We start from the raw sequence: 26,136 nt of genomic DNA on the forward strand, positions 1-26,136 counted from the left end.
CAGGAGCATTGGATATTTTTTCCATTTTTAATTGTCCAATATGTGTATACCAATCTGATTGCCAGATGATTAAATAAGCGATAGTTTATGATACATCAAAACTGGGATTTATGATATGGATAATGTAATTTGAATTAGTTGTATGGCATGTGTGAAACTTCATAGTAATTTCCAAGATCCTCTTTACGATTTTTCCATGCCTAAAATTTTCTATTGTACAAACACATGCAACCACTACAAGAAAGTGGGCCATTGCCGGCAAATTTTTTGCCGATGAGCAGCATGTACTGCCAGCAAATGTAACAGTCATTAATTGCCGATAACGATCCAACGGTGTTACGGGGCATGCGGATTAGATACTGACAGGTTGATTAGCTAGCCGGCTACTGAAGTGACATCACTAAGTTCTGTGGGCCCCAATAAGATGTATGTATTGTATCCACACCGACCATCCATTTTGAGATATCATTTTACAGCATGAGTCAAAGAATAAGGCAGATAAAAAGGTGTAGTTGACCCCATCACGGTAAACAATGGGGAGAGTAATTCGCACCATTGAAACTATTCTTATACCCACCATAATGTATATTTGAAATCCAACCTGTTCAAAAGTTCAAAAAAAATGTGAAATAAAAGGGAAAACATAAATATCAGCTTGATCTAAAACTTTTGTGGCTTATAATAGTTTTTAACTGTGGGCATCAGTGTCCCACTGTTCTCTGTGCTGGGTCCACTGGAGCTTTGGATATTGACCTAAAATGATCTCCCTAAATGGGTGGAAGGTTATAGATATAGAACGTACATCACCGTGGGACCCACGGATTTTGGTAACGTCACTTCAGTGGAGAGTATCGCTGCTCATCGTGTCCGTATCTGATCCGAGCCCTGTCACGGGAAGTCTTTGCAGCGCTGATTAAAAGCAGCCGCTAGCAAAGGGTGCGGAAAAAGCTTTTTAAAAAAATAGAACCCTACTTCTTGTATTATCTCTCCTCTGTCTCTCTCTGTCTCCCAGCACCCTCCACCCCCATTCCCTCTCTCTCTCTCTCACTCCCAGCGCCCTCCGCCACCCTTCTTCTCTCTCTCTCTCTCTCTCTCTCTCTCAGCGCCCTGTTCCCTTCTTCCCTATCCCTCCCTTTCCCACTTCACTAGTTTTTAGGGAGCTCTCTTCTTTTGCAATTTTCCAGTGCATAAACGAGGATTTCAATTCCCTAATCTCTCTTCTTCTGCGATTTTCCGGTGCATAAACGAGGATTTCAAATCCCTTTTAATGTTTTTTCCAAACCCTATATAGGAGTTTGACAATACCTGTTTGCGATCAAGGGCGGTTCGGGCTCTAATTGCCATCCACTTTTTCGCCGATTGGAACGGCAGATCAGTGTCGTCATTTGGCGAAAGGGGGGGTTTTGAAACCCTAGCATGGTAGGAAGCGTGGAAGCAGCGTACGCTCGATGGAGCAGGGGTGGAAGTCGAGACTGGGAGCAACCGTAGAAGATGGTGGCCGAAGGTCTGGATCGAGGATTTGAGTAAGCCACGTCATAGGATGACGGATTTAATGGCTGCCTGAGGCGCATGGGTCGCTGATTTCTGAGGGTTGCCGAATTTAATGGAGGATCGAAGACGGTAGCGAACAAAGAAGAAGGCCCTGTGATTTTGCGATCTGCGGCAGTGGTGGACTGACAATCGGAGCAGAGCTCTGCTCTTTGTTATTGTAGGTGCGGGTGAAGGCCCTGTTCTTGCACTAACTCAGGAAGACTTGTTGAGTTGATTCAATGCGGTCCATTTGCTAGCTGTGACAACAGTAAGTCCTTCGATTGTGAAGCTTTCCTTTCCTATTGTCTAAACATGCTTGTTCTGTTTATCTCGTTACTGAAAATAAATCAATTCCTCCATTTGCACTGATCCATTCTTATGTGTGGGGAGGGTCTGCTGCCGGATTTTTCTCTATTCAGTTAGATGTTTCATTTCATTTATCAATGGTTTTACTAAGTTTATATGGAAATATCTGATGAGCAGCATAAATGAAGTCCCATAAAGAATGGAGATATGTAATTCTCAAAATTCTTGTTACTGATGGATGCAAAACTGAATATGTACTGCAACAGTGCCATTGGCACTCTCCTGAACTGAATGTATACTGCAACAGTGCCACTGGCACTCTCCTCAGAGGACACCATCAATGGGAAGAGGTATGGTGCTACCTATCTCTAGAAGGAAATAGATAATATCTTCGTTTCTGGATGTCCTGATTTCGTAGCATAGTTGGGACTTATTTTTGTGTCTTGGGTGAAAAACTGCCAACATTGAGGTCTCTCGCAAGGTTATTATTGGAGGCCATTTGAGAAACAGTATGGCTTCAGTGAATTATAGCTGTGGGTATGTAACACATGCGTACAATGAGTTTTGGAGTATTGCCTCTAGGCTAAACTTTTTTTTTTTTCGCCCATGTTGGATGAGAAACAAATGTTATTGCCATGGTATGTATGGCTGTGGGCATAGATGAGAAACAAGTGCTGTGTATTGATGTTTTAATGCATCTGTCAAAATAGCAGCCTCTTTCCTTAAACAATGTAACTGCTAGGGCTTCTTTCTCTAGGTTCCTGACATTGTTGTTTGCTTTGAGAATGGGTGTTTACTAAGCTGAGATACATTGCCCAACAATGGGGCATACATGATTCACTCATCAGATAAAGAAAAGAGGGCACATATGCAATTCAAAGAAAGAGATGCCCTGTGCCTTGGGGCCATACATTACTTTCTCATGTCATATACTGTAGCAAAAATTTTACAAACATAATGCCTAACGTCTTTGTAATCTACCATAGAACATTCAAGAATAAGGTGAATACCTTTCTACTACAGAAGCTCAACCTGGTGAACAGTGTGCTATTTACTGGTGGATGGGCTAAAACTGGTTTATACTATGAGACTGCAGGAGATTTTCAAGGTGTTTAACTGTTTTTGCGATTTATGCTATTTTTATTTTTCTGACCTGATATCCACATTAGGGTCCTAGACTAATGTCCCAAGGAATTCCTGGAAAAAAATCAGCAGGTACACCCAAAGTTTTCATTAGTTTAATGTGTGATTACTCATTATATCAGTTTGTCATTGTCTGTGACATTCTTCTTTTGGTCTTAAATAATTTAGCAAGATTAGGATTTTGGCCTGAGTTTCTTATTACTTCTGCTAGTCAACAGAGGGTTTTTGCTGTTCAAGTCTTCGAGTTGCATAGATTGATAAATATGTTTGGATGGCATGCTTGCTTCTACTGTAAAGCCTTCTTCCTTCAAGCCCATACCTGCTGTCTTTTCTTTTTCTGCATTAACTTTTCTTCCTAGCTTCATTCTAGAACTCATTTAACTTTTCTTCCTAGGTTCATATTTACGATTCACGGTCTTTCATTGGTGGAAAAGTGGGCTCATTTGTAGATAAGCGTGGGAATCACATCGAGATGGGACTTCATGTCTTCTTTGGTTGCTACTAACCTTTTTCGCCTGATGAAAAAGGTGAAATCCCCATCCTTTGTCATAAGACTCATAATCTCTGGACCCAGAAATGTGAACCATCTCCAGTGAGTTGAGGGATATCTTCATCACTCAGTTTTGATTTATGAAAGCTGGGGTAGATTATTCCTTAAAGGAATGACTGTTTGTGATATGAGAATTGATGTATGGTCAATAGTCCCAAACCAAATTGTACTTAACCGAAAAATTTCTGCGTTGAGATGGATAGTATAATTAGGAGTTAGTTCTATCTGTTTGATTCCCTTTCTATTGTTTTGTGCATTGATTTGCTTTGGATTTGCTCACAACTCTATTTGGATTTTTTGCTTAGGATTGGATCCTGAGATATTGATGGGTTAATTGACATTGGAGTGATTATTTCAATGCAATTAGTAGCTAGGTTCTACTTGGCTTGTTGATTTTGTGGAATAAGTTCTTTTCATCTGACGGAAATTTGACATATTTGTGATGTGGAGACCTCAATAATCTAGTTTTAGAGAATTAGCTGATTGCCAACCTAAAGGCTTTGGCCTTAGTTTTTAATATTTTTAGCCACGGTTTTGAACTAAGGCTAAAGGCCTTTTTTGTTGTAGTGGGTACAGGAGATTTTCTTTTCCTGTCTATACTACAAGAAAATGAGCTGCAACATTTATTGAGATGAGGTGCTTTCATTGTTTTTGCTAGCTTATGTTCCTATAGAGTATGAACTGAACCAGGCTTGAGCTTTAGATGTCTATGCCCATCACAGGCTTGATTCTTGCTAAAATTGGGCAGCCAGGTATGGGCTGACCCAGAGGCCTGGCTTAGTTGCCTTCTCATTGACTCTTCCATCTTTCCTCCAACAGTTCTTTTATTGAACAATTTAGAAATATGATGGTCACCTTTTTGGTAATTTACTGTTTCTGATGCAGCAAGAATTGATCAGGATAGTCGATCTTGGTCCTTTTAAGCACACTGTAGACGATGGCCTTGAGCTTAGGAAAGCTGCTTTTGAATGTGTTGACATGTTGCTGGATAGCGCTGCCTTGATCAAGTGAACTCCTCATGTTTCATTGTTCCGTACCTTAAATCCGGTTTGGATGGTGAGTACTCAACTATGCTGCTGTAATTGTTTAAGGCGTTGAATTTTTTATCTCTTTCAATGGTCATCATCATTGAAGCTCAGTCTCTTCCAATAGTTAATATGGAAAATTATGATGTAAAAAGCTCAGTCTCACCTTTGTAGTCTTCCTTTTTTCTTTTTTCCTTTTTTTTTTTCCTAAAATGGACTTCGTAGAAAAAGATGAGAAACTTAGGTGGTTACTAACTTTGCTGTCAAATCGAGGTTTTGTCCATTAGGAATTTCAACTGTCTGTAACTCAGCGACACTGCCATTTCATATTTTTCTTAGAAAGCATTGACCTTTTACATGGCATCCAAACACACCCTAAAACCAATTGTCAATTTGTAAGTGTTAAAATGGAGAAGCGAGTCACTGGAAATGGAGCAGTACGAAGTACTTGAGCAGATTGGGAAAGGAGCTTTTGGTTCCACTCTTCTTGTGAGGCATAAGCATGAAAAGAAGTGAGAATATAGCCATCTGATTTTCATTTTCTTTTCTTCCCACCCCCCTCTCAGTTGTGACAGTTTATATCTAGCTTGAGAATGTTTCCTTTTGTTTAGTTATGATTTGACTGGTTTTTCTCTCGATTTTTTGTTCTCTTTTAAGGTATGTCTTGAAGAAGATTCGGCTTGCCCGTCAAACTGATAGGTGCCACAGGTCTGCTCATCAGGATGTGAGTTCTCTTTCTATTTGTGTCATTCATTTGTATTTTGAGCGAGATGGTCCCTTCGTTCAATGTCACGAAAATCATTCTGTTATGAGCTCCTTTTATGTTTTTGCCATGTTGAGTTCCTTGATAGAATTATGTTGTCGGCCTTAAGGTAAAGGTTGCCCATTCGTGAGATCCCTAGGAGCAAGGTGTCCCGTATCGGTATCGGTTGGTGTAATGGTGTCCTCCAAAACCGATACGGATACGGGGGCGTAACGGTGATACGGGGGCGTAACGGCCCGTAATGGCGCAAATTTTTTTTTTTTTTGCCAAAAAAATATGGATTAAATCCAGAATATTCTAAGCATTCCAAATATGTATTCATTTATAAATTGGAACATATTTATGGTGGTGTAACGGTTCACTCTTTGGTGAGAAGTTGTATCGGATTGTCTGATGAATTTATGAACCAGATAACCTGAATTTGACTACAAAATTCATATATTTAATTTTCTAACTATCTACTATCAATGATAGATATATTAGAATGAATGTAAAATGAAAATATCTTACATTAGGTGTTTGCAATTATTTTTGAGGAATTTCTCGAACATGCCTGTGCAGTGTGCACGTGACTGTGATAGTGTGATTCCTGTCTATGACCTGTCATCCTCAAGTCAAGAATATTAAAAAATAATAATTAGTAGTGTCTGATATACTTCCCTGCAACTTGATTAAGGATTACTTGATTGGTTGTCAGGGGAGCTATTTTAAATACAAGTTCGGCAGTGTCAAGTGTGTACTCGCGATGAATAATACTGTTGTGAGCTGTCTGCTGCAAATACTTACCTTAACACAAATATATACTCACAAATACAAGTCATCACCAAAATGAAAATCTGCTTTTTTGTGGTTGCTCGACCTCCACATCATCGTCATCGTCACCATCAGGCTGAGGCTGTCCAATAGGTGTAGGTGCTGCATATCCATAATATCTAGTGCCGGAAGGAAATACTAGATCAATGAAACTAGAGGATGACTGATCCTGACTAGGCAACGACTCTGACCCGGAGTAAGGATATCCACCAGTGCCCGTCGAATAGCCATACTGATGCCCATACTCAGGCTGTTGAGAATCTTGAGATTGAGAGTGCGTCTGCTGTGATGAGTAACTTGGATTTGGATCTGGATATCTATAATCATATGGATATTGATCGGGAGGGCTACTCCAACATGAATGTGATGGAACAGGCTCAGTATAACCATCATAATTCAATTGACCATAAGAATATCCATCATAATAACCAAGACCATGAGCCTGCTGATGTTCTGGACCTCCAGGACCCGGTGCACCACTAGATGTACCCACCTCCTGTTGGCTGTATCGTGACTCGGTACACTCATAAGTCCGACCTCGTGTACCACTTCATCGATGTTCATCAACATCGTGATCTGTAGACGGCTGTGTAGGGCGCTGAGCAACCCCAGAAGTGCCAGCACCAGGGGCAGGGGGGTCATCGTCATCATCCGACACGGTCACGCTACCACTGCTCGTACTCTTTTGTTGATCTTGAGCCGTATCCGTACGTGGCATAAACGCTGCCCCTCTTACTGGGTCCAACACATCTGCACGACTCTCTTGTTGCACTCTGCGTATTTCTGGGTCATCAATTTCCAATTCTTCACTATCCTCTTCAATTTGCTTTTCCCTTATTTCCAACCAAGGTAGAAGTGGGTCATCCTCATCATAAATATTATCCAAGTTTATTGGACAGTAGTCTCCGTCATCAGCAGCTGTAATGCTCCTATGATGTCGTCGCATTCTTAGTTTTATATTGTAGTGCATGAAGATAAGTTTATCTAATATTCTAGTCTGTAATCTATTCTTATTCTTTGAATGAATGAGCGCAAAACAACTCCAATTCCTTTCGCAGCTAGAGGAAGATGTTGTCTGGCTTAAAAACTTTGACTGCAATTTTTTGGAGAGCCTTCGTACTATTTCCGAAATTAATCTACCATTCGGCCGGTTACAATCTAGATACTGCATGCTGTGCAAGAGCATCTCTAAAGCTACCAAGGTGATTTCCAAATGTATCTAATTCATTTAATGCCTTTATTTGCAGATCTAAGTCAGGCTCTAATCTCTTTATCACATTTTTTAGCCAGACACGAACTTCATCATCCGCAACAAATGTTGGGCATATCTATACCTAGGATTTAGGTAGTAACCTGCTGCATGAAGATCGTGATGGAGTTGTTTTATCCATCTCTTGTCGATCATCTTCCAATAAGTCTCCCAATTTCTACAATCACGTTGAATTGCAAACTTTGCCTTATCCATGGCATCATATAGGAAGCCCTTGGTAGGTGTTTCATTGGATTCAACAAGGCGGAGTACCCTCATTAGTGGCTCCATCACCTTTAGGATCGCCTTGACCTTCTTCAAATATTTGTTGTCCCGTATGGTGTTCGCAACTTCGACCGGTGTCTCTGATGTCTTCTTCCCATGTTTTGTGTTGAGCCATTCTCGGGAAGCGAACTTCTCACTCAACTCTTCCCTATGCTGGAATGAACTCTCTAAGGCTATAAAGTTTGTTGCGAATCTAGTCGCCGCAAGCCTCAACAACTCTCGTCCTTTCGTGAACTTTCTCATTATTGCAACTACTTGATTATGGTTGTAAATAAACGTCGTCACTTCCCTTGCCCTTTCGACCATTTCCTTAACATTCTTCTTCTTCTCAATATCTTCCAATATAAGATCAATACAATGGGCAGCACATGATGACCAAAAAAGATGTTCTCTCTTATCCATCAATATATGTCCTGCAAGCTTATATGTTGCTTCATTATTTGTCACAATCTGTACTATATTCTCCTCTCCAATCTCATCCACAACTTTATCCATTAGTCCATTAATATAAGTAGAATTTTTTGTTGCCTCTGAGGCATCAATTGACTTGTGGTATATAGTTCCTAAGTGGCAGTATGCTATGAAGTTGATCATGCTGCGTCTGGTTGGGCCAGTCCAACCATCACACATGATTGTGTATCCTCTGGCTTGCCGTACAGGTTTAAAGGTAGCCACGTATGCTTTCACATCCGCATACTCTGCATCTGTCCATTTTCCCCTAATCTCCTTAGCCGTGGGAGCTTTAATTCCTTCACCTGCTTCTGTTGCTGCATCAATTACCACATGCTAATATGGAGAATTGGCTGCGTTAGGAGGTATGTTGGCATGTATAAATAACTTTGCTGCTGCTCTACCTAATTTCTCAACGAAAGTTCTACTCCACATTTGTTTTATCTTTTTTTGTTTAGTTGATTCTTTCTTAAATAGGATTGGATCAATAGAGGGTCTCCTAGGCTCATTTACTTCTTTATTTAAACGTATAGGGGCATCACGTGAAGATGTTTGTCGTCGGCTCCCAAACATACGTCGTAACCCACCAAACCTACCCCCCCACCCCCACATGCAGAAGCAGTTGCACTTCCAGTTGCACTCCCACTCCCACGCCCACTCCTACTGCCCCCCTGTATCATGCACTGACCCATGCGTGCCAAACATGCGGCGATGTTCTTCCTCTTCACGAGCTAGACGCAAGCTCTCTCTCCTAGCTATAGTAAATTCTCGATCTGAATCTTCGTTAGAATCAATAATATCTTCATCACGAATGCCCATATATTCAGGACCAAACACTTCCTGTCGAGCTGCATCCAAAATATCATCTTTCTTCTTTTGTACAGCAGTACGTTTACCCTTCGACTCATTCAGACTAGCTTGCATTAAAAGCATTATCTCTTTCGGTACTCTACTACATGGCGCAACTTGACCCTTTCGATGTGCCAAATGTTGTTTGAGATAGGTAATTCCACCGGTCACTAGTCTATCACAATACTTGCACTTCATTTGATGCCTGGTACCACCAAGCCTCTCACAATGTTGCCATCCAATATCATCACTTACTTGTTGTTGGCTAGACCCAGATATTTCTTTAGGTTTAGGTAGATACTAGATAATTAGATATGAGTATGAGTGTATGACCTATGTTAATAAAGATGATTTTATATTCTAATTAAGCCTTAAAAAGCTCCAAGGCAAAACTTGTCCAATATAAGCAAATAAAAACATAAAGTCACTAATTCGAAAATAGAAAAAAATTATAAAATGACACTCCAAATCTGTAAAATATACATTAACATGTTCTACTATGATTAACATATCACATGGCATGATTAAAACAGTAAAACAATCGTTAAAAAATTATTTTTCGAATTTTAAAAAAAAGGGCCATAATTAATGCGTAAATAGAAAAAAATATTAAAAAATTATAAAATGGTACCCAAAATCTGTAAAATGCACATTAACATGCTCTACTATGATTAACACATCATATGGCATGATTAAAACAGCAAAAAAATCATGAAAAATTGATTTTTCGAATTTAAAAAAATGGCCAAAATTCATGCGTAAATAGAAAAAAAATATAAAAAATATATAAAATGGCACCCAAAATCTGTAAAATGCACATTAACATATTCTACTATGATTAACACATCATATGGCATGATTAAAACAGCAATACAACCATTAAAAATTGATTTTTCGAATTTAAAAAAAAATGGCCAAAATTCATGCATAAATAGAAAAAAATATTTAAAAAATATAAAATGGCACCCCAAATCTGTAAAATGCACATTAACATGTTCTACTATGATTAACACATCATATGGCATGATTTAAACAACAAAACAATCATTAAAAATTGATTTTTCTGAATTTTTTAAAAAAGGGGCAAAATTCATGCGTAAATAGAAAAAAATATTTAAAAAATATAAAATGGTACCCCAAATCTGTAAAATGCACATTAATACGTTCTACTATGATTAACACATCATATGGCATGATTAAAATAGCAAAACAATCATTAAAAATTGATTTTTTGAATTTTAAAAAAAATGGGCAAAATTCATGCGTAAATAGAAAAAAATATTTAAAAAATATAAAATGGCACCCCAAATCTGTAAAATGCACATTAACATGTTCTAATATGATTAACACATTATATGGCATGATTAAAAAAACAAAACAACCATTAAAATTGATTTTTCGAATTTAAAAAAAAAAAGGTCAAAATTCATGCGTAAATAGAAAAAAATATTAAAAAAATATTAAATGGCACCCCAAATCTGTAACATGCATATTAACATGTTCTACTATGATTAATACATTATATGAGATGATTAAAACAACAAAACATATTAAAAAAAATATAAATACCTATTTTTGACAAATTTCTGAAAAATGGCCCACCAAGCTTTGATTCAACAAAATCCGCAATATAATGTGTTTTTTCCTCAAATATCCAGCCAAGGTTGGTCGAAATTAGTAGTAGAAGGAGTGAGAAACAGTTTGGAAGCAAGAAGTTTCAAAAAAACAGCAAAAACGGAGCTTAAAATGCAAAAAAAAAAAAAAAACCGTTTTTTGACCGTTACGGCTAGCCGTTACGGGCCAGTAACGGCCGTTACGCCCGTAACGGGCCCGTATTGGCCGATACGGGCACAAAAAATCATAACGGCTGATATGGCCCCGAAACGGGTAACGGTTCCCACCATTACCGTTACGGCCGATACGTAACCGATTTGGCATACCCTGCCTAGGAGTACATAGATTGAGGAATACAAGATTTTGAGTGTAACTATAGAGAAATTATGACATGAATACATGAATCATTCACTTATGCATGTTGGGAACATTGACAATTTCTGTAGGTAGAAAAACCAGACAGCTAAATATTTGGGTTTGGGTGTGGGTCTTTGAATCACTGAAGTACAAAATGACTTGAAACTCATTGCCTTTTGTGGTCAATGGTGATTGGTCTACAACTTGAATGGTTTTCCTTCAGAGAATATTTGAATTTTGCTTGCTTCGATTGTATGTTGGAAATATGAGGGCCGAATTTGATCTTACATGCCACATGCAGTGCTTTAAGATGCTAATGGTTCTTCTGACTGTGTAGATGGAGCTTATTTCCAAAGTGCGCAATCCATATATTGTGGAGTACAAAGATTCTTGGGTAGAGAAGGTCAGTAATTTATACCAACATAAAACCATTTTCATCAGGGATTCTCAATTACTTTGTTTGATAATTTTTGTACATTTTCATCCAATTGGTTCTGTTATTTTCTTGTTTCTCTGAACCACACTTTTTTTTTTTTTTTTTTAATGCTTGCCAATGTGTAAGTTTTGCAATTTCTTCTTGTTTGTTGCAGAAGTGTAAATCCTGTAATTATTGTTGTGTAAGTTAAAACTTACCCCATTGAGAGTGTTTCAATCCTCTAGTTTATTGTTTCTCATCCTGTCTTATATTCCCGAGGATACTGTTGTCACTTTGTTCTTCCTCTCTTTTATTTTATTTTATTTTATTTTTATTTTTCTGTATACTGTTGAAGATTTCCCCTCTGGTTCATGGTAGTTGGCAAAAACTGAAAATTTTTGTTCCCACTTCTTGTACTATGTTTCAATGTTTAAAGTGCTGGGCAATTCATGTGAGGAGAGATTGAAGAGGTGATTCATGGCATTTATGTGAGATATCTGGGTGATTCATCAGGTAGGGGTCAATGCAAACATTTCCACGGCCCAGAAATCAAGCTAGTCCACTCTTCAGGTGGCCACACTTGATGAGAAAGTTATGACAAGATGATTGAATATATTCAGACATCCGGCCACCTGACGAGCAGACCATCTTGCTTTTTGGGTCAGAGGGCCCCCACCTGATTCATCAGAGAAAATTTCCATAGAAATTCAGAAAGCTAAAAATGAGCTCATGTCATGTTAGTGCTGATTGACATGTTGGATTTTATATCATTTTTCCTCCAACTTTTTAATAAACTCAGATGTTTGTGGTGTATTGTCTTACAATGTCTACAAAATGCAGGTTAATCTGTCTACTGGTCAAATGGTGGATTTGATACCTTGATGCTTGCCAAACACAGCCAATAGGCACAATCAGTGGAAGGGACTGTTTGGTAGGGTGGATTGGGAAGGAAACTTCCCAACTTCCATCACAGACCCTCAGCCCATGTTGAATCGCTAAGAGCCCTAATTCTTTATGATGTTTTTGTCCTTCTCTTGTGTAATATATTTGCACTTTGGGTTTCTATTTTGATGTTTTTTAGCTCATGGGTTTCTTATTCTTTTTTGATGGAGCTTTTTTCCTGATGAATGGATTGGAAATGTATTTTAAATTGTACAAACAGAAACTTGCAGTTCCTCAGCCTCAATATGAGTCACATACACAAATTCAGTCTTGCCCAACAAATTTCTCAAACCTAGCAGGTTGAGACTCAGCTCAGGCAGCAACAGCTGATACAACTCCAGCAACAGTCTTTATATTCATTGGTCAGTAACTTATTACACATTCTTGTGTATGTCAAAGGTTGCTATTGTTCATTGTGTAACTCTTGCAAATTGGCCACCATGCATCAAAGGAAGGCAGAGATGTCCTGCCATTCCAACGCTTTCATCGCATTACCAGGTTCTATTCTTCTCTCAATAACCCATTTAATCAGATTCCTAAAACCTCCATGTTTTCTTATTTCCTAAATCACCATGCAATCATTGACATTTAAGTAAAAAAGAAGGGAAAGTCAGTTGAAAGTGACAGAACAAGCTTGTTTTTTCAACTTGTCTATTGCAAATTTGCAATTTCTATATTCAGTTAGGGGCTGTTTGGATTGGTGGAAATGGAAAATAAAAAAAGTAGCCAAGGAAAGCATCCATCTTTTTTGTGTTAAAATAAGCTCTTTGTGGATTAAAACACTCGATTTGGGCGACTTGGATGAATCAGAGTTCTGTAGGCCATTTTGGAGAAAATTTGAAAAAGATGCAAGTCTTCAATTTCTTTTCTATCTAGTTTCTTCCTGGAATAGATATAGGATGAATTTTAATCCATGCAGTAGATTAGGTCTTTTAATCCAATTTTTGTTGCAGGGAGTGTTTAGCAAAGTAAAGTCAGTGGTAATGGTGGATACAATCTCATGATCAGGTGAGATATGGTTGCCTTGAATGTTTTTTCTGAGTCTTTTCTGTCTTATTTGGATTGAGTTTATCTTGATTTTACATAAGCTTTGATGGAGATGTGAGTACAGGTTATATATACAGACGTGGGTCCACCAGATGAACGGTCGGTACAGTAGGCTATGTAAAGGATAGATGACCTCTTCTTATTTTTATTTCATTATTGTTGGATTTATCAATTCTTAGAAATGTATGAGTGTTTTTTACCAGTGCATCTACCAATATTTATGGATTCTACACTGTCTGTGTATGAATATTCATATTGGCCTTTGTGGAAAATTTTTTTAATACAACCCACCACTGACTGTGGGCTGTATACACAGCCATACCGCCATGTGTACAGCTGCATACACTGTTGCAAATAGGTTACTATACACAAACTACATTGGTTGTTCATTGACTTTCACATAACAACATTTTGGGGTACTGGTTGGTACTGATCTAAGCTCTATAGGCCCCAACCATGACGTATGTGTTTTATCCTTGCTATCCATCTATTTTTCCAACTCATTTTAAGGCATCTTCCGAAAAATGAGACAGATCAAAGGCTCAAGTGGACCCCACCACAGGAAATTGTGGGGATTGAATGCCTACTATTGAAAACTTTTTCTGGGCCACAGAAGCTTTGGATCAAGATAATTTTTATGTTTTTCCTTCTTCTGGGTGACTTTATGAACAAGTTGCGTGGAAAATAAACATCATGGTGGGCCCTACGAACGTTTAACAGTGGGTGTCACTATCAGATTTCATATAATATTCACTATTATGTATGTTCTATTGCTACGGATTAAATCCAAAAGCCATCTAATCGCTACGGGTTTTATTTGTAGCTTTTTTCCATTTTCTGCTCAAACTTGTGATTTAGGGGCGGCCTGAAAAACTGCTGCTAAAAGGTACTGGCCGCTGGTAAACCCGGTAAAATCTTTTCCGGCTGTTTTTGGACCTTTGCTGGCGGTTTTGACCGCCGGGAAAGGCCCATTTTGTTGTAGTGACCATAAAGGCTAAGCAAGGAACTGATGAACAACTACTGGATTTGTGGTGCGTTTGGCTCTACCCCAACTCGCTAGCTTATGGGATATAAAAAGAGAAGCAGAATAGTATTACACGGAATGCCTTTTTCATGACACTTTGACCCAAACTCGATATTAGTATGAAAGTGACGTATAGCAATTTCTTAGCCAGCCACTAATATAGAGACATCACGATTCTCGAGATATGGAAGGGCTCTGGTAATAGTTTATGCTATTTTCTAGGTTGTGGTGCCTCACGCACTGTAACAACCAAGTCCAAATTATGGCCCCCATTGTGAAAAATAGCGCCAAATTGCCAGTGATCAGATGATCTTAGCCATTTTCTTTTCTCTCGTTGAATTTAAGCCGCTGAATGTTTTGCTTTTAGTGGTTCACTCAATGGCCAACAATTGGATGGTTAGGATTATCAATGGGAGGGTTTTCGGTCAATACTTAACCAACAATGGGCTATAAAGTTTGATTGGTCTGTTTTCACATGAATGTATGCTATGTGTATGGTGGATGAGACAACAGAGAGTAAAGAGTGCTGGTGAATGGCCTAGATCTCCAGCTAAGGTTTCCAGAGCAGATTCAGGTTCGATATCCATCTCTTTTTCAACTGAATGTGTCTCATCTAATGTTCTAGTAGTTGTGCCTCAATTTTACTCTTTAATTCATCTCAGCCATCAGTTAGCAACACTAATATAACTCTTTCTTCTAGCAATGGAGCTTTGGATCCTATGGATACGTCTCCTTGTTCTACTAACCACTTAAGATGACATACATGATGACAATACTTACACAATTCTCAAGATTTGCAAATGAACTGCAAGAAAACAAACTTATACCGGCGGTTTAAAGGGAAACCGCCGGCATTACCTTTATCGGCGCTTGTCTATGTTGGCAAAACTTTTGCTGGCACTAAGCCACTTTTAGCAGTGCTTGTATGAGCGCCGATAATTATGGATTCTTTTTCAGCGCCTGTTCTGACTTCACCAACGCTTTTGGTGGGCGCCAGGATTTAGGAAAGAAGCGCCGGTAAAAGTGAAAAAGGCCAAAGTCTACCCAAGCGCCGGCAAAAGCACGATTTCGGGACACTTTTAATCATGTAAAAGCGCCGCGAAAATCCTATACAAGCGCCGGTAAAAGTCTTTGTATAGATTTAAGAGACCCCAACGCAGGTCAATAAATTTTTTTAATTATATAATAGAACTGAAACCTGCATTTTTTTTAAATATTTGAAACATAAAAAATGTTGCAATACTATTTAAACTGAATATTAAACAAAATTTATATTACTTCACAATCATAAAAAAATATATATTTACAACAATAAATTGAAAATGTTCTTGAATTTAAAAAAAATAAAAAATAAAAAAAATCCTCTATGTGGTCTACTCCTAGTACGAGTGGCATCAAAAGGCTGAAGCGCTTGTAGGGACAATTGATTAAAATCCTGCACACAAGGAAATAAAAAAAGTCAAAAAGTAACATTCAACAAATTGATGCATGGAAAACAATCAATCCTTTGATCCTATGCCCTTAAAAAGTCAAAAACTATCAAGGCAACAAATGTTGTAACTTAATTCCATGACATCTATTGGCTCCACATTGATGCATGTGTTTTATCAATGCCCGTCCACTCCATCCATATGCACCCTTGACACATGACATTAAAGTGTACAAGTGACCAATATCAGTTGTGAACCTAGTTCATTAATTACAAATCTATGATCTACCAAAGACCAGTTTTACTTAATTCAATATTTTTTCGTAGGAAGAATATGATCTCCATAAAGATTGGATGGTCAAAATACCATAATATTTCCAAACATGCAATTATTATGCAATAAGAAAAGAAAGAAATTAATAAAGAAAGAAAGAAAGAAAGAAGGAAATTAAGAAAAGAGGTGGCTGTTATATTCATGCCCATCGCTATAAAGGACACGTATTTTCAATTGGAATAAGTTGTATAAGTTGTCTTTTATTGGAATGCGTTGATGTAGGACCTGCTAAAGAAGATCTGCTTTTTGTTAGAATGTGTTGATGTAGGCACCACTAGAGGAAGCTTACTTTTGGTGCAGGTGAAAGCTTCCAATCAAATAACTTTTCATAAATTTCAATGGTGTCCTATTCGAGGAAGATTGGACATGTTCTCAACAGAGGCATTTCAAGCTAATAACATGTAGTGGGCCCTCCCCAAGAGGAGTTAAATATAATAACATGTGGTGCAATGGGCCATATATAAGATAATAGAGCTGATAAGAATAAAAATTGCACTTGATCTTATAGCCAAAAGGCTGAAAGAGGTATTAGCACAATGACTGACTGAAGAGAAGAATCTCAGCAGATTTGCACAATGACAGGGACTGAAGAGAATAATCTTGACAGATGTGCCATGTTGGCACATGTATTACTCGGAGTTTTCCAGCAGAAGTAGGTTGGATTTGCAATCACAAGCCTGCAAGTCGGCCATAGTGAGCAGAGACAAGAAAACAGCACAGAGAGTAGAGAGTGAAATATCAAGCATACTCCTGATTAAATTAATTATTATGAAATGGGTTGATCACAATAACCCAAAAGCTAATTGTTTGATTATTATGAAATTGATTCGATATTCGACGCTGATATGTTCTCTTGGATTGGATTTCAGTACATGGGCTTTGTTTGTTTTTGTATTATTTATATGTAATTCTTCTGATCAAAACACCTATGGTTGTTCTAGAAGGATATTCAAGTTCTTCGGATTTCTGGGGTAATCTGAGAATTTTCCTCGGGTTTCATGTTGATTGTTGAAATTACTTGATTCGCAGAAATGGGTTTTGTTGCCATCATCTTTTTTCTTGTTTTTGTTCTTTTTTTCTTTTTTTCTTTCTATAGAGTCAGAAAATTGGGGCGATTTTGGAAGTTCCATATGATTATAAGACTTCCAAACTTCTTCTCACAGAGGTGTTATTCTGATATTTAAATGCAAGTCATGTATTTGAATTCTACATTTTATTAGGGAAACAATTCTGTTTGAGTTAAATTCAGTTGTCCTAATATTTCCTGGGTTTTTTCATGTTTTTCATATTTTTTGATTTAAAAGAAAATTAAAACCAATATCAACATATTGAAGAAAGTACCAAATGTGACATTAGACTTGATCAATGTAATATATCAGATTACCAAAGGGGTTGATTCAATATACAAAAACCAAATGTCACACCTGATCAATGTATCAGATTACTCAAGGGGTTGATTCAATATACAAATTCAACATATTTCATATGGTTATGTTTCTCTACTCTGTTCTTCAGTACAATTCAGCATATTTTCTGTTTATCAAGATGCTCCACTGCTTCGAATTTCAGTAAGTCATTCGGATTGCATGGAAAGAAGAGATTTCTTCTACATTCTCCAAGACCAAAAGCTTCAGCAGTCTGTTTTCTACTTCTATTAACATAATTCGAAAAAGAAAAAAGCAAAAAGAAAAAAAAGCCAAATCCGGAGAGAGAGAGAATCCATACCTGTTATTTCGAAGGTTCCTCTGCTATTTTCTTTGCGACGCTCAAGCTCTTCTCCCTCTGGTTTATGACCATGAACCTTATTTACCGGAAGGGGAAAGGGAGTAGCAACTTAAACAATATCAAAAGTAGAAGATTCATGTAACTCTATACTATACAACTACAGAAGGAAAGAAAGAAAAGATGTAAATAGAACAAAAAGAACCAAAAAGAAAAAGAAAAAAAGAAACATCACTGAAATAATCTAAAGTCATTATGGAGAGGATAAAGACATCCAGATAGTGATCATATAAGTTATTATTTTTATTTCTTATCAATTTTTCTGAAATTTTCCTTTTTAAGAAAAAATAGAAAAAACAATACCATTAACGGTATGATTAGATTCGACCTCTATTACATCTAATGATATAATTATGACTTGGACAACATTGCTTAATAAAATCATTTATGAAACAGAGGTTTGCTATTGCTAAACATCCTTACATTACTAACAATAGAAAAAGCTTTGCTAAACCCCATGTCCATATATGGCAGTTCCTCTACATGCCAACACATCGCCAAATGTCACATATGTCTGAGATCCAAGCTGTACATCAACTCAGCCCCACATTGTCAAGGTACTGGCCAGATAGCTAGACCAGTCCACTCATCAGATGGGCAACAGTGCACAAAAGAAAAGTACCACTAACAAATTTTGGCCAAGTTCTTTTCAACTGACAGTTGGTTTCACGAACTGAGTCACCTGATGTTTGGGCCATGAAAATTAAGTCATAGGGCCACTTGATAGACAGCCTGGATCACACACATGTTCCATGCTGTTGTGCAGAGGGGCTGAATTTATACACTTGTTTGGGGTTAGCAAATGGCAAAATAAAAAAACTTGCCATTGATGGAGAAGATATGATCTTTAGTAAATTAGGATTTAATGACTTCCACCATCCATGGTTGGTCCTAATCCAATAGACTGGATCCAATAATCCACGCAGCCCAATGGCCCAAACACCCATCTACTTAACTGCTCTCTCCATTGATTACTTGCAAAAAATTCACCGTAATTAACATATAGTCAGTAATTTAACATACTTAATCTGTAACCTCTTCAAACACATAATATTTACTTAATAATAGGGGATATGTCATAGCCAACGATATAAAAATATTAACGTAGAATTCAACCCATTTTAAAAACCATTTTCCCCTAGAAAAAGAGAAGAGGAGGTCTCACCTTTAACTGGTTGTAGGTTAGCATAATGTTGTACCTATTAATCTTGTTTGAGTTTCTCTCAATCAAGTGATTTGGATGCAGATTGTTATGGGGCTTTGTTCACTTTATATTTCCAGTCACTTAGCATGAAATGTTGTAACTAGCTGGGATGGAGGATGTGCTCAAGTGGACCACACCATAGGAAACATGTATACGAAGATTGAACGATAGACACATTTGTAAATGTTTTGTGAGCATCAATTAATTTCTTTTTATTATTTTGCTTTGCAGGGTGTAAGGAGAGATGGATTGAAATGTTTGACTACTAGGTTCTTTCGAGCAGTCCATTTTTATTAATTTCTGATACTTGGGGATTTCACTGAAAGTTGAAGTTCCAATTGAAGAGGCATTCAACTGCCAAAAAAGAAATCCAACAACACATGGGAAAAAATGCAAGTGCATCAACATAATCAAAGAAGAATGAAGATCCCACAACCCAGCTACAAAATCACACACCTACAAACCAAAGCCAAAATAAACACAACAACAACTACACTTAAACGTAGTAAGAAAACATAAACACTTGCATCCAAAATACCAATTGTTCTTTTTCCCATCTTAGATTACTCAAGCAGTAGACAATGATAGAACCCATAGTCTCCATGATCTATACCATTCATAAGGCAGACCCGATGTGCATTGGCAATATTTGGGCTTATGCAAATAGTAGACTCAGTGTGGATGAGCAAGAAAAAGGTACCACAATAAAACCATCCAGTAATCAGTGCACAGATTGAAGCTAGGGACAAAATACAGATGGTCCACTGGGCCCACCAATAACATTGCAGCAACTGTACAGAGTGAATTTAGGTCTCCATCAACCATCCATGTAGAAGCACACACAAATGAACATTTCATTCACTACAACAACCCACTGGACAGGATATTTGCCAGAACATAGGCCATTTGTAATTCAAACAAAGCATCATACAATCGACAACAAAGAATACTGATTGTGAAAACACCACAATACTAGCATAGCCAATAAAAAGAAATACAAAAAAAGAACCAAGATTCAAAATATCACATGAAGAACTCATATCATCATATTAATTTTCATAATAGATTACCATGTAACATATAATTACTTCAAATATGATCAAACTTTGTGTGATAGACTACTTCTCACTAAAATTGTGAGGGAAGGAACAAAACAAGAATACTTTCCAATGCAATGAATTTTTATAAGAATGCATCAATGATACTTTCAATGCATTTCAAGTTTGTGGAAAAAAGAAAAGATCATTTACAACCAGTTGCATGGCCAAGCCCATTTTCTCATGCATACAGAAATTTTTTTATCCCCTTTCATATTCATGAGAAAATGTTATAAACCTGACCGAAAGACATACCCAAACACAATACATTCCAATATTATAAACCTTGATAACAACAACCCAATTACAGAATAAATGCCACAATAACTGAAACAACCCAGGCAGGATACAGTCCAATAAATTAAAATGATGCACAAATGGAATTTCAAGAAAATTCAGTACATACCGAAGAGCAACAGTTCCAGGGTGGTATCGATGGGGCTTCTTCACTCCACCAGTAGTTGGGGCAGACTTACAGGCAGCCTAACATTTATTTTTATTTATTTTATTATTATTATTATTATTTTTTAATGTAAAACTAAAAATAGAAACTTCAAAGGCAAATAACATACAATAAAAATAGAAACCCACTACATGTGCTCAAGTCGGGATCAAGTTGGATCCAAAACTGAGTTTCTATAAGACTTCTTGATATCTGTCCAAGTCGAGTTTCGCTCATCCAAGTTTCTGAGTTGAGTTTCAGAGCTATGCTCAGGAACAGGTCCACCAGCACAGCAGTCACCATAATCAAACTATGGACCCACCAGTACAAAATGGGCGCATTAAGACATTTCACATTCCTGAAAACTGAATTCCTTGACTCAGCACCATCAGAGGAATGTAAAGGGGCAATTGAAGTAATAAAAATAGAAAATGAGGCACCATACATTACTAGAATTGGGGAGAAGATGAGATATTGCAACGCAATGCGGGAGCACTTCTCCAGCAGTCCTGAAATCAAATACTTGCAAATGCAATCAAATGCAGCAACAATGTGTTTTCTGGAGAGCATGTTTTAAGACCCTTGACAAAGAAAGAGAGATCACTTCTCATTCATACAATGAGAAGTGCAAAACAGGAAAATAGAGTGCAGAGTCATATGCCAAATTCTATGGAAAATAGATTTGATGACAAACCCATGTATGAATCCAAATTAACTAGTAAAACAGGAAAAACAAAAATACAAACCATCATCAGGTCCTACAGTACTTCTACATAGTAAATCCAAATGATGAATCTTATCCACCCATTAGGGATTCAACATAGTAAATCCCTAATTAGGGTTTCAACATTGTAAATCCCTAATTAGGGTTTCACCATAGTAAATCCCTAATTAGGGTTTCAACATTGTAAATCCCTAATTAGGAATTCACCATTGTAAAATCCTAATTAGGGTTTCAACATTGAAGATACTCGATCTCAAGAGAGATTGAGCGCGACATTGACACACAGAGAGATAAAGAGAGACCAAAGAGAGGGAAATCGGGAGTGATTGTGCCACGTACGGAGGTTGCTTCGCCGCCTGATTGCGAGAGAGCTCTTGCTTGGCAGAAGAAGGGGGGGGGGGGGGGAGAGAGAGAGAGTCGGTTCGTGGAGTTGCAGAGAGAGAAGAGAGAGTCGGCGGGAGTCGTGGTCGGGGGCTAGGAGCGTAAGGAGTAGGTTTTTTTTTTTTAAAGAGATATTTTACCAGTGCCTAGTTTTGCTCAGTGCTGGCAAAAGCCACTCCAAAATCGCCGGGTAAACCCCTATTTGTTGCAGTGCTTGGAAGAAGGGCATCACTAAAAGCGATAAAGATGTGGAAAGAAAATGGTTTTACTAGGTAAATATACAAAAGGATGTACTAAATGGTTGAGTGCTAGCAAGTTGTTAATATTACTTGGAGCATAGTTCAAGAGCTTCTACCACTTCTTTCAAATTCAGGGCCATTTGCCATTTATCATCAATATCTTTAGGTCCAATGCCCTGGGTCCTGTTGGCCTTATTTTGTGTGCATCTGTTAGTCTACTCTTTTTAATGGTAATCATGTTAAAATGCAATAGGATGACTTCACTCTGGAGGAGCTTCATACTTGGAGTGTGTTTTAAGAAACACGGCCAGCAAAACCATTAAAGTATGGTTTGTTTATTGTCTGAAATGTCGGAAGCTTCTAACAGAGTTGAGCAAACATCTGGTGATACTCCTGATACTAGTTTTTTAGTCTGATTTTATACACATCTGGTGATACTCCTGATATTCCTGATACTTGTTTTCAAAATTCAACATGATACTTGTTTTTTAGTCTGATTTTGTACACATTCCCTTTCTATGATACTCCTGAGTTAAAGGAAACTGTTTCAGGGGCAAACAATGCATGTTGGGCAATTGGAGAACTGGCAGTTAACATCAGTTATCTTGCGCTATGAAATTTCCAATTAACTGTTAATAAACTCTCTTGTAAATGCTACAACTCTATCTACCTTTAGTTTTTGGTGGTAACCAAGTTCTGTTTGTAGAGTTAAGTATGCCTTGGCATATCATACTATTATATTGGAACTTGAAATGGATATGATCCTTAGTTGGAGGAATTTTTCACACACTGTGCTGCTTCTGCTCTTGCTCTCACTTCTGATTCTAGGTGTTGACATTAGCAAACATTTTGAACTAGATTTATTTTTATTTTTATTTTTATTTTTATTTTTTTTATTTTGCCACTTTCACTGCCAAATTTGCTATTACATGAACATTTTAAGAATGGATGGATTTATGTGCTTCTTGATTGTAATCAAAACCCAAATTTGCTAGATGGTTACTTTCATAAGCTGATAAATGGTTAGGAAATAGTGGGGAAAAGGCTTTCCAAGAATTTTGGGCAAGGGAATGAAGAATTCAAAAATGAGGTTTTGTTGATTGCAAAACTTCAACACATGAATCTTGTTAGGATTATCAAATTGGCAGTTATCTGCCAGTTGTTTTCTTTGGTGTAGGCCACATGATGAGTGGACGAGCCTGATTTTTATGTTGAGCATTCTTCGTTGTGAGGGCCAAACCTTTTGGACGAGTGGAATGCTGTACACACTTGACACTTTGGAATTCATATGTGAAATGCAGGTTGGCTTTGGTTTCTCTGTTCGGTAATGGTGGTGGCCATTATGCTGCCATTACTGTTATGGAATACCTTGTTTTGGATATTCTGTGTTCTTGATTTTCCAATGAATCTGAACATGCTTGTCTTGCTTGTCATAGGTCTTCTTGTTTGCAAATTCAAAATACAAGAGGTACTTCCACAACTGGCTGAAGTCGTCAAAGCTTACCTGGACCACAATGTATAGGAAGCAACATAAGAAGGTGATATATTTTTTTTATTTCTCTAATTTTGCTTGAGATGGGCTTTCTTGCTTTTTTTTTTTGTGCAATTTTGTCAAGTCGTTTTGCCCATTGATTGGGCGGTGGAAATTAAACTTTGATGGTTCCTCAATGAGGCAACCTAGCACAGTGTGTGGAAAATCCCTCCAACTAAGGATCATATATATCCTTTGCATCTACACATGGGCATTGTGTAGGATTTATCTGTTGTACTGCAACTCATGGCATGGATGCTTCTTTTATGCATGCACACATTTTACTAATGTTCCAAATGGGGATCATCATCATTTAAGACTTATCCAACTATGAACATGTGGTATGATAATTAAGCCAGTTGCCTCATTTACTTGGTGATGCATGCCTCATGCAATGTCCTTCACAAAACAAACTTTTAATAGTTTATTGACTTGTCATCATCACCACTGCCGCCACCGCCACTATCTAAGCCTTAGTCCAACTAATTGGGGTCAGCTACATTAATCCTTTTCCACTCTTCCACTCTATCAAGGGCCATAACTTCAGTTAGTAGGTCATCTTCTCTTACTACTTCCACCCACGTCCTTAGTTTATTGACTTTTACTGAGTTGGTATTTGATGCATGATTTATTTTTTTTAGGCGCATTTAACCTGTGAGCATTATTTTCTTTAAGGATAGTGACTTAATTTTTCCTATTTCATGCAAATATTTTTATTTGAAATGATACCATATCAGAACCTGATACTGCCCATTTCCAACACCTCTACTTACTTTCCTTGTCATTTCTTTCTTTTAAAATGCAATATGTTTCACTTGATAAATGAATTATGTATATTGATAATGAAAGGTTTTCAAAATGTGTCAAAGGCCTGTGGCAGTAACAGTGAGGGAGACTTAATGAAAGCTTGTATCATGCATGCATGCATTTCGAACTTTTTGTGGGTTTTGTGATTTGGAAACAGATTTCTTAGGCTGCAATTTTGCACGTTATCAACATTCAAATGAATGATGAGGATCAGAAGAGCTTTGCTTTTTTATGTAGGAAATATGGGTTAGAAGACAATACAGTTGATTTATCAGGCATGCTGTGGTGCTTCATAGAGATGATCACAATTTGGATGAGCCTGCAATGGATACTATAAAGAGGATGAAGGTAACAAGGCTAATGTTTCCTTTTAAATCAAAAGTGCTGGTCTTACTATTGAAAACCAAGTATTTTGGGGTTCAAAGGTTACATAATTAACCTCTTTAACTTTCTTAATTCACTTTGAGATTGTTGGATTGATTCTCGCATTCTCTACTCTCTCTGATCATTAGAATAATTGATAATTTTTGAATAATTATCTGTGAGTTGTCAGGACCTCAGGTATCTAATCTGTGACCCTCTAACAGACATGCAAGAAAGAAATGCATGCTTTTGATGCCATATTCTAAGGAATTTAAATTGCTGGATGAATAGTTGAAGTATCAACAATTCAAAGTAAAAAAATATGATACCCAGTTTGTAGCAGTTTGGTCCAAAGCAACCAGACCTGCTCTGGCCTGCTTTGCCGAAATGGTGAACCAGCCGCCTCTGTTCCCTGGGGATTCTGAAATTGATGAATTGTTCAAGATCTTCAGGTGTTGCAGTTATACTGATGCTTTTGTATATATGAGATTAATTTTGTGAGAATGACTTTGCATGTATAGCTCTGTCACAGGCAGATTTTCTTTACATGTGTTCTCTCTCTTATTCCTTTTCTTTTTTGGGGGGGAAGGGTTATGGGTACACCCAATGATGAAACGTGGCCCCGGGTGACATCCTTGCCTGATTTTAAGTCTTCCTTTCCCAAGTCGCCTCCCAAGGTATCAGTGGACGGTTGTTTGTTCCAATTACGAAAATAAGATTTTCTAGTCTATTGAATTAATTGTAGTCATTTATGAAATAATCAAGATTTCTATTCGATTGATTCTGAGGGTCTTACAAGAATTTGTCTGTTCTCACTTTTGTTGTGCAGGATTTGGCAACTGTGGTTCCAGATCTTGAACCAGAAGGAATTGATCATCTTTCTGTAAGTTTTGGTTTTCAGTTATTTTGTTTTCATATGCTTACAAGTAATCTTACATAGACATACACAACTGATTGTTTGTCAAAAAAACTCGAAGTAGACTCCAGGTTTGTATGTGGTCTCTTACGTTTATAGTTTGCTTTTTTTTTTTTTTTGGTCACCCAACAACTTCTAGATAAGATATGATTAACTTAAAATTTCCATGGCTGTTATGCGATGAATGATCCTAGTTTCGCTATTGAACACTCATCACTAACCAAAAGTAAATAGGAAAAAAAGAAAAGAAAAAGGGCACGAATCAAACAGGAAGACTACTAAACTACTGCAAAACTAAGTCACATGCGAAAAAATGACAAGCACACAGCAGCAGAATAGTGAGGAAAAATGAAGGCTTACTAGCAAATGTATCAGTTCTAGATCTTGTTGAACACAACAATGTCTATAAAACTACTACAAAACTAAGTCACATCTGAAAAAATGACAAGCACACAGCAGCAGAATAGTGAGGAAAAATGAAGGCTTACTAGCGAATGTATCAGTTCTAGATCTTGTTGAACACAA

General features: G+C 37.4%; 1 protein-coding gene and 2 long non-coding RNA genes across 6 annotated transcripts; 2 read left to right on the forward strand and 1 right to left on the reverse strand.

Moving 5' to 3' along the window:
* The first annotated feature begins 1,137 nt into the window (after window positions 1-1,137).
* On the forward strand, window positions 1,138-11,427 carry LOC131240310 (uncharacterized). Of its 3 annotated transcripts, XR_009168711.1 has the most exons (5): window positions 1,138-1,798; window positions 2,014-2,186; window positions 4,415-4,585; window positions 5,212-5,278; window positions 11,272-11,427. It is a non-coding gene; the product is annotated as an uncharacterized LOC131240310 (long non-coding RNA). The 3 variants fall into 3 exon arrangements; XR_009168710.1 differs by lacking the exons at window positions 4,415-4,585; window positions 5,212-5,278; window positions 11,272-11,427 and adding an exon at window positions 3,374-3,922; XR_009168709.1 differs by lacking the exons at window positions 4,415-4,585; window positions 5,212-5,278; window positions 11,272-11,427 and having other exon boundaries at window positions 2,014-2,476.
* Window positions 11,428-16,603: 5,176 nt separating this feature from the next.
* LOC131240311 (uncharacterized) lies at window positions 16,604-20,894 on the reverse strand. Its single transcript, XR_009168712.1, has 4 exons — window positions 20,615-20,894; window positions 17,851-17,926; window positions 17,052-17,763; window positions 16,604-17,002 (listed from the first exon to the last, which is right to left on the reverse strand). It is a non-coding gene; the product is annotated as an uncharacterized LOC131240311 (long non-coding RNA).
* A 2,507-nt stretch (window positions 20,895-23,401) lies between these two features.
* On the forward strand, window positions 23,402-26,028 carry LOC131238641 (cell division control protein 2 homolog 2-like). Of its 2 annotated transcripts, XR_009168002.1 has the most exons (4): window positions 23,402-23,532; window positions 24,570-24,757; window positions 25,285-25,372; window positions 25,525-26,028. XR_009168002.1 is itself a non-coding variant. In XM_058236270.1 (3 exons), exons 1-3 carry the CDS (start codon window positions 25,083-25,085, stop codon window positions 25,633-25,635), a joined length of 264 nt encoding a protein of 87 aa, XP_058092253.1. In that variant the 5' UTR covers window positions 24,793-25,082; the 3' UTR covers window positions 25,636-26,027. The 2 variants fall into 2 exon arrangements, 1 of the variants encoding a protein (XP_058092253.1); XM_058236270.1 differs by lacking the exons at window positions 23,402-23,532; window positions 24,570-24,757 and adding an exon at window positions 24,793-25,147 and having other exon boundaries at window positions 25,525-26,027.
* Window positions 26,029-26,136: the final 108 nt, after the last annotated feature.

Source organism: Magnolia sinica, chromosome 3 (genome assembly GCF_029962835.1).
Source record: "Magnolia sinica isolate HGM2019 chromosome 3, MsV1, whole genome shotgun sequence".
In the NCBI taxonomy this organism is placed as follows: Eukaryota; Viridiplantae; Streptophyta; class Magnoliopsida; order Magnoliales; family Magnoliaceae; genus Magnolia; species Magnolia sinica.

Coding starts and splice junctions, on each gene's coding strand:
- LOC131238641 (XM_058236270.1), top strand. CDS start 25,083: ATGGTGAACCAGCCGCCTCTGTTCCCTGGGGATTCTGAAATTGATGAA. Junction 25,148..25,284: donor GAATTGTTCAAGATCTTCAG/GTGTTGCAGTTA, acceptor TTGGGGGGGAAG/GGTTATGGGTACACCCAATG. Junction 25,373..25,524: donor TTCCCAAGTCGCCTCCCAAG/GTATCAGTGGAC, acceptor TTTGTTGTGCAG/GATTTGGCAACTGTGGTTCC.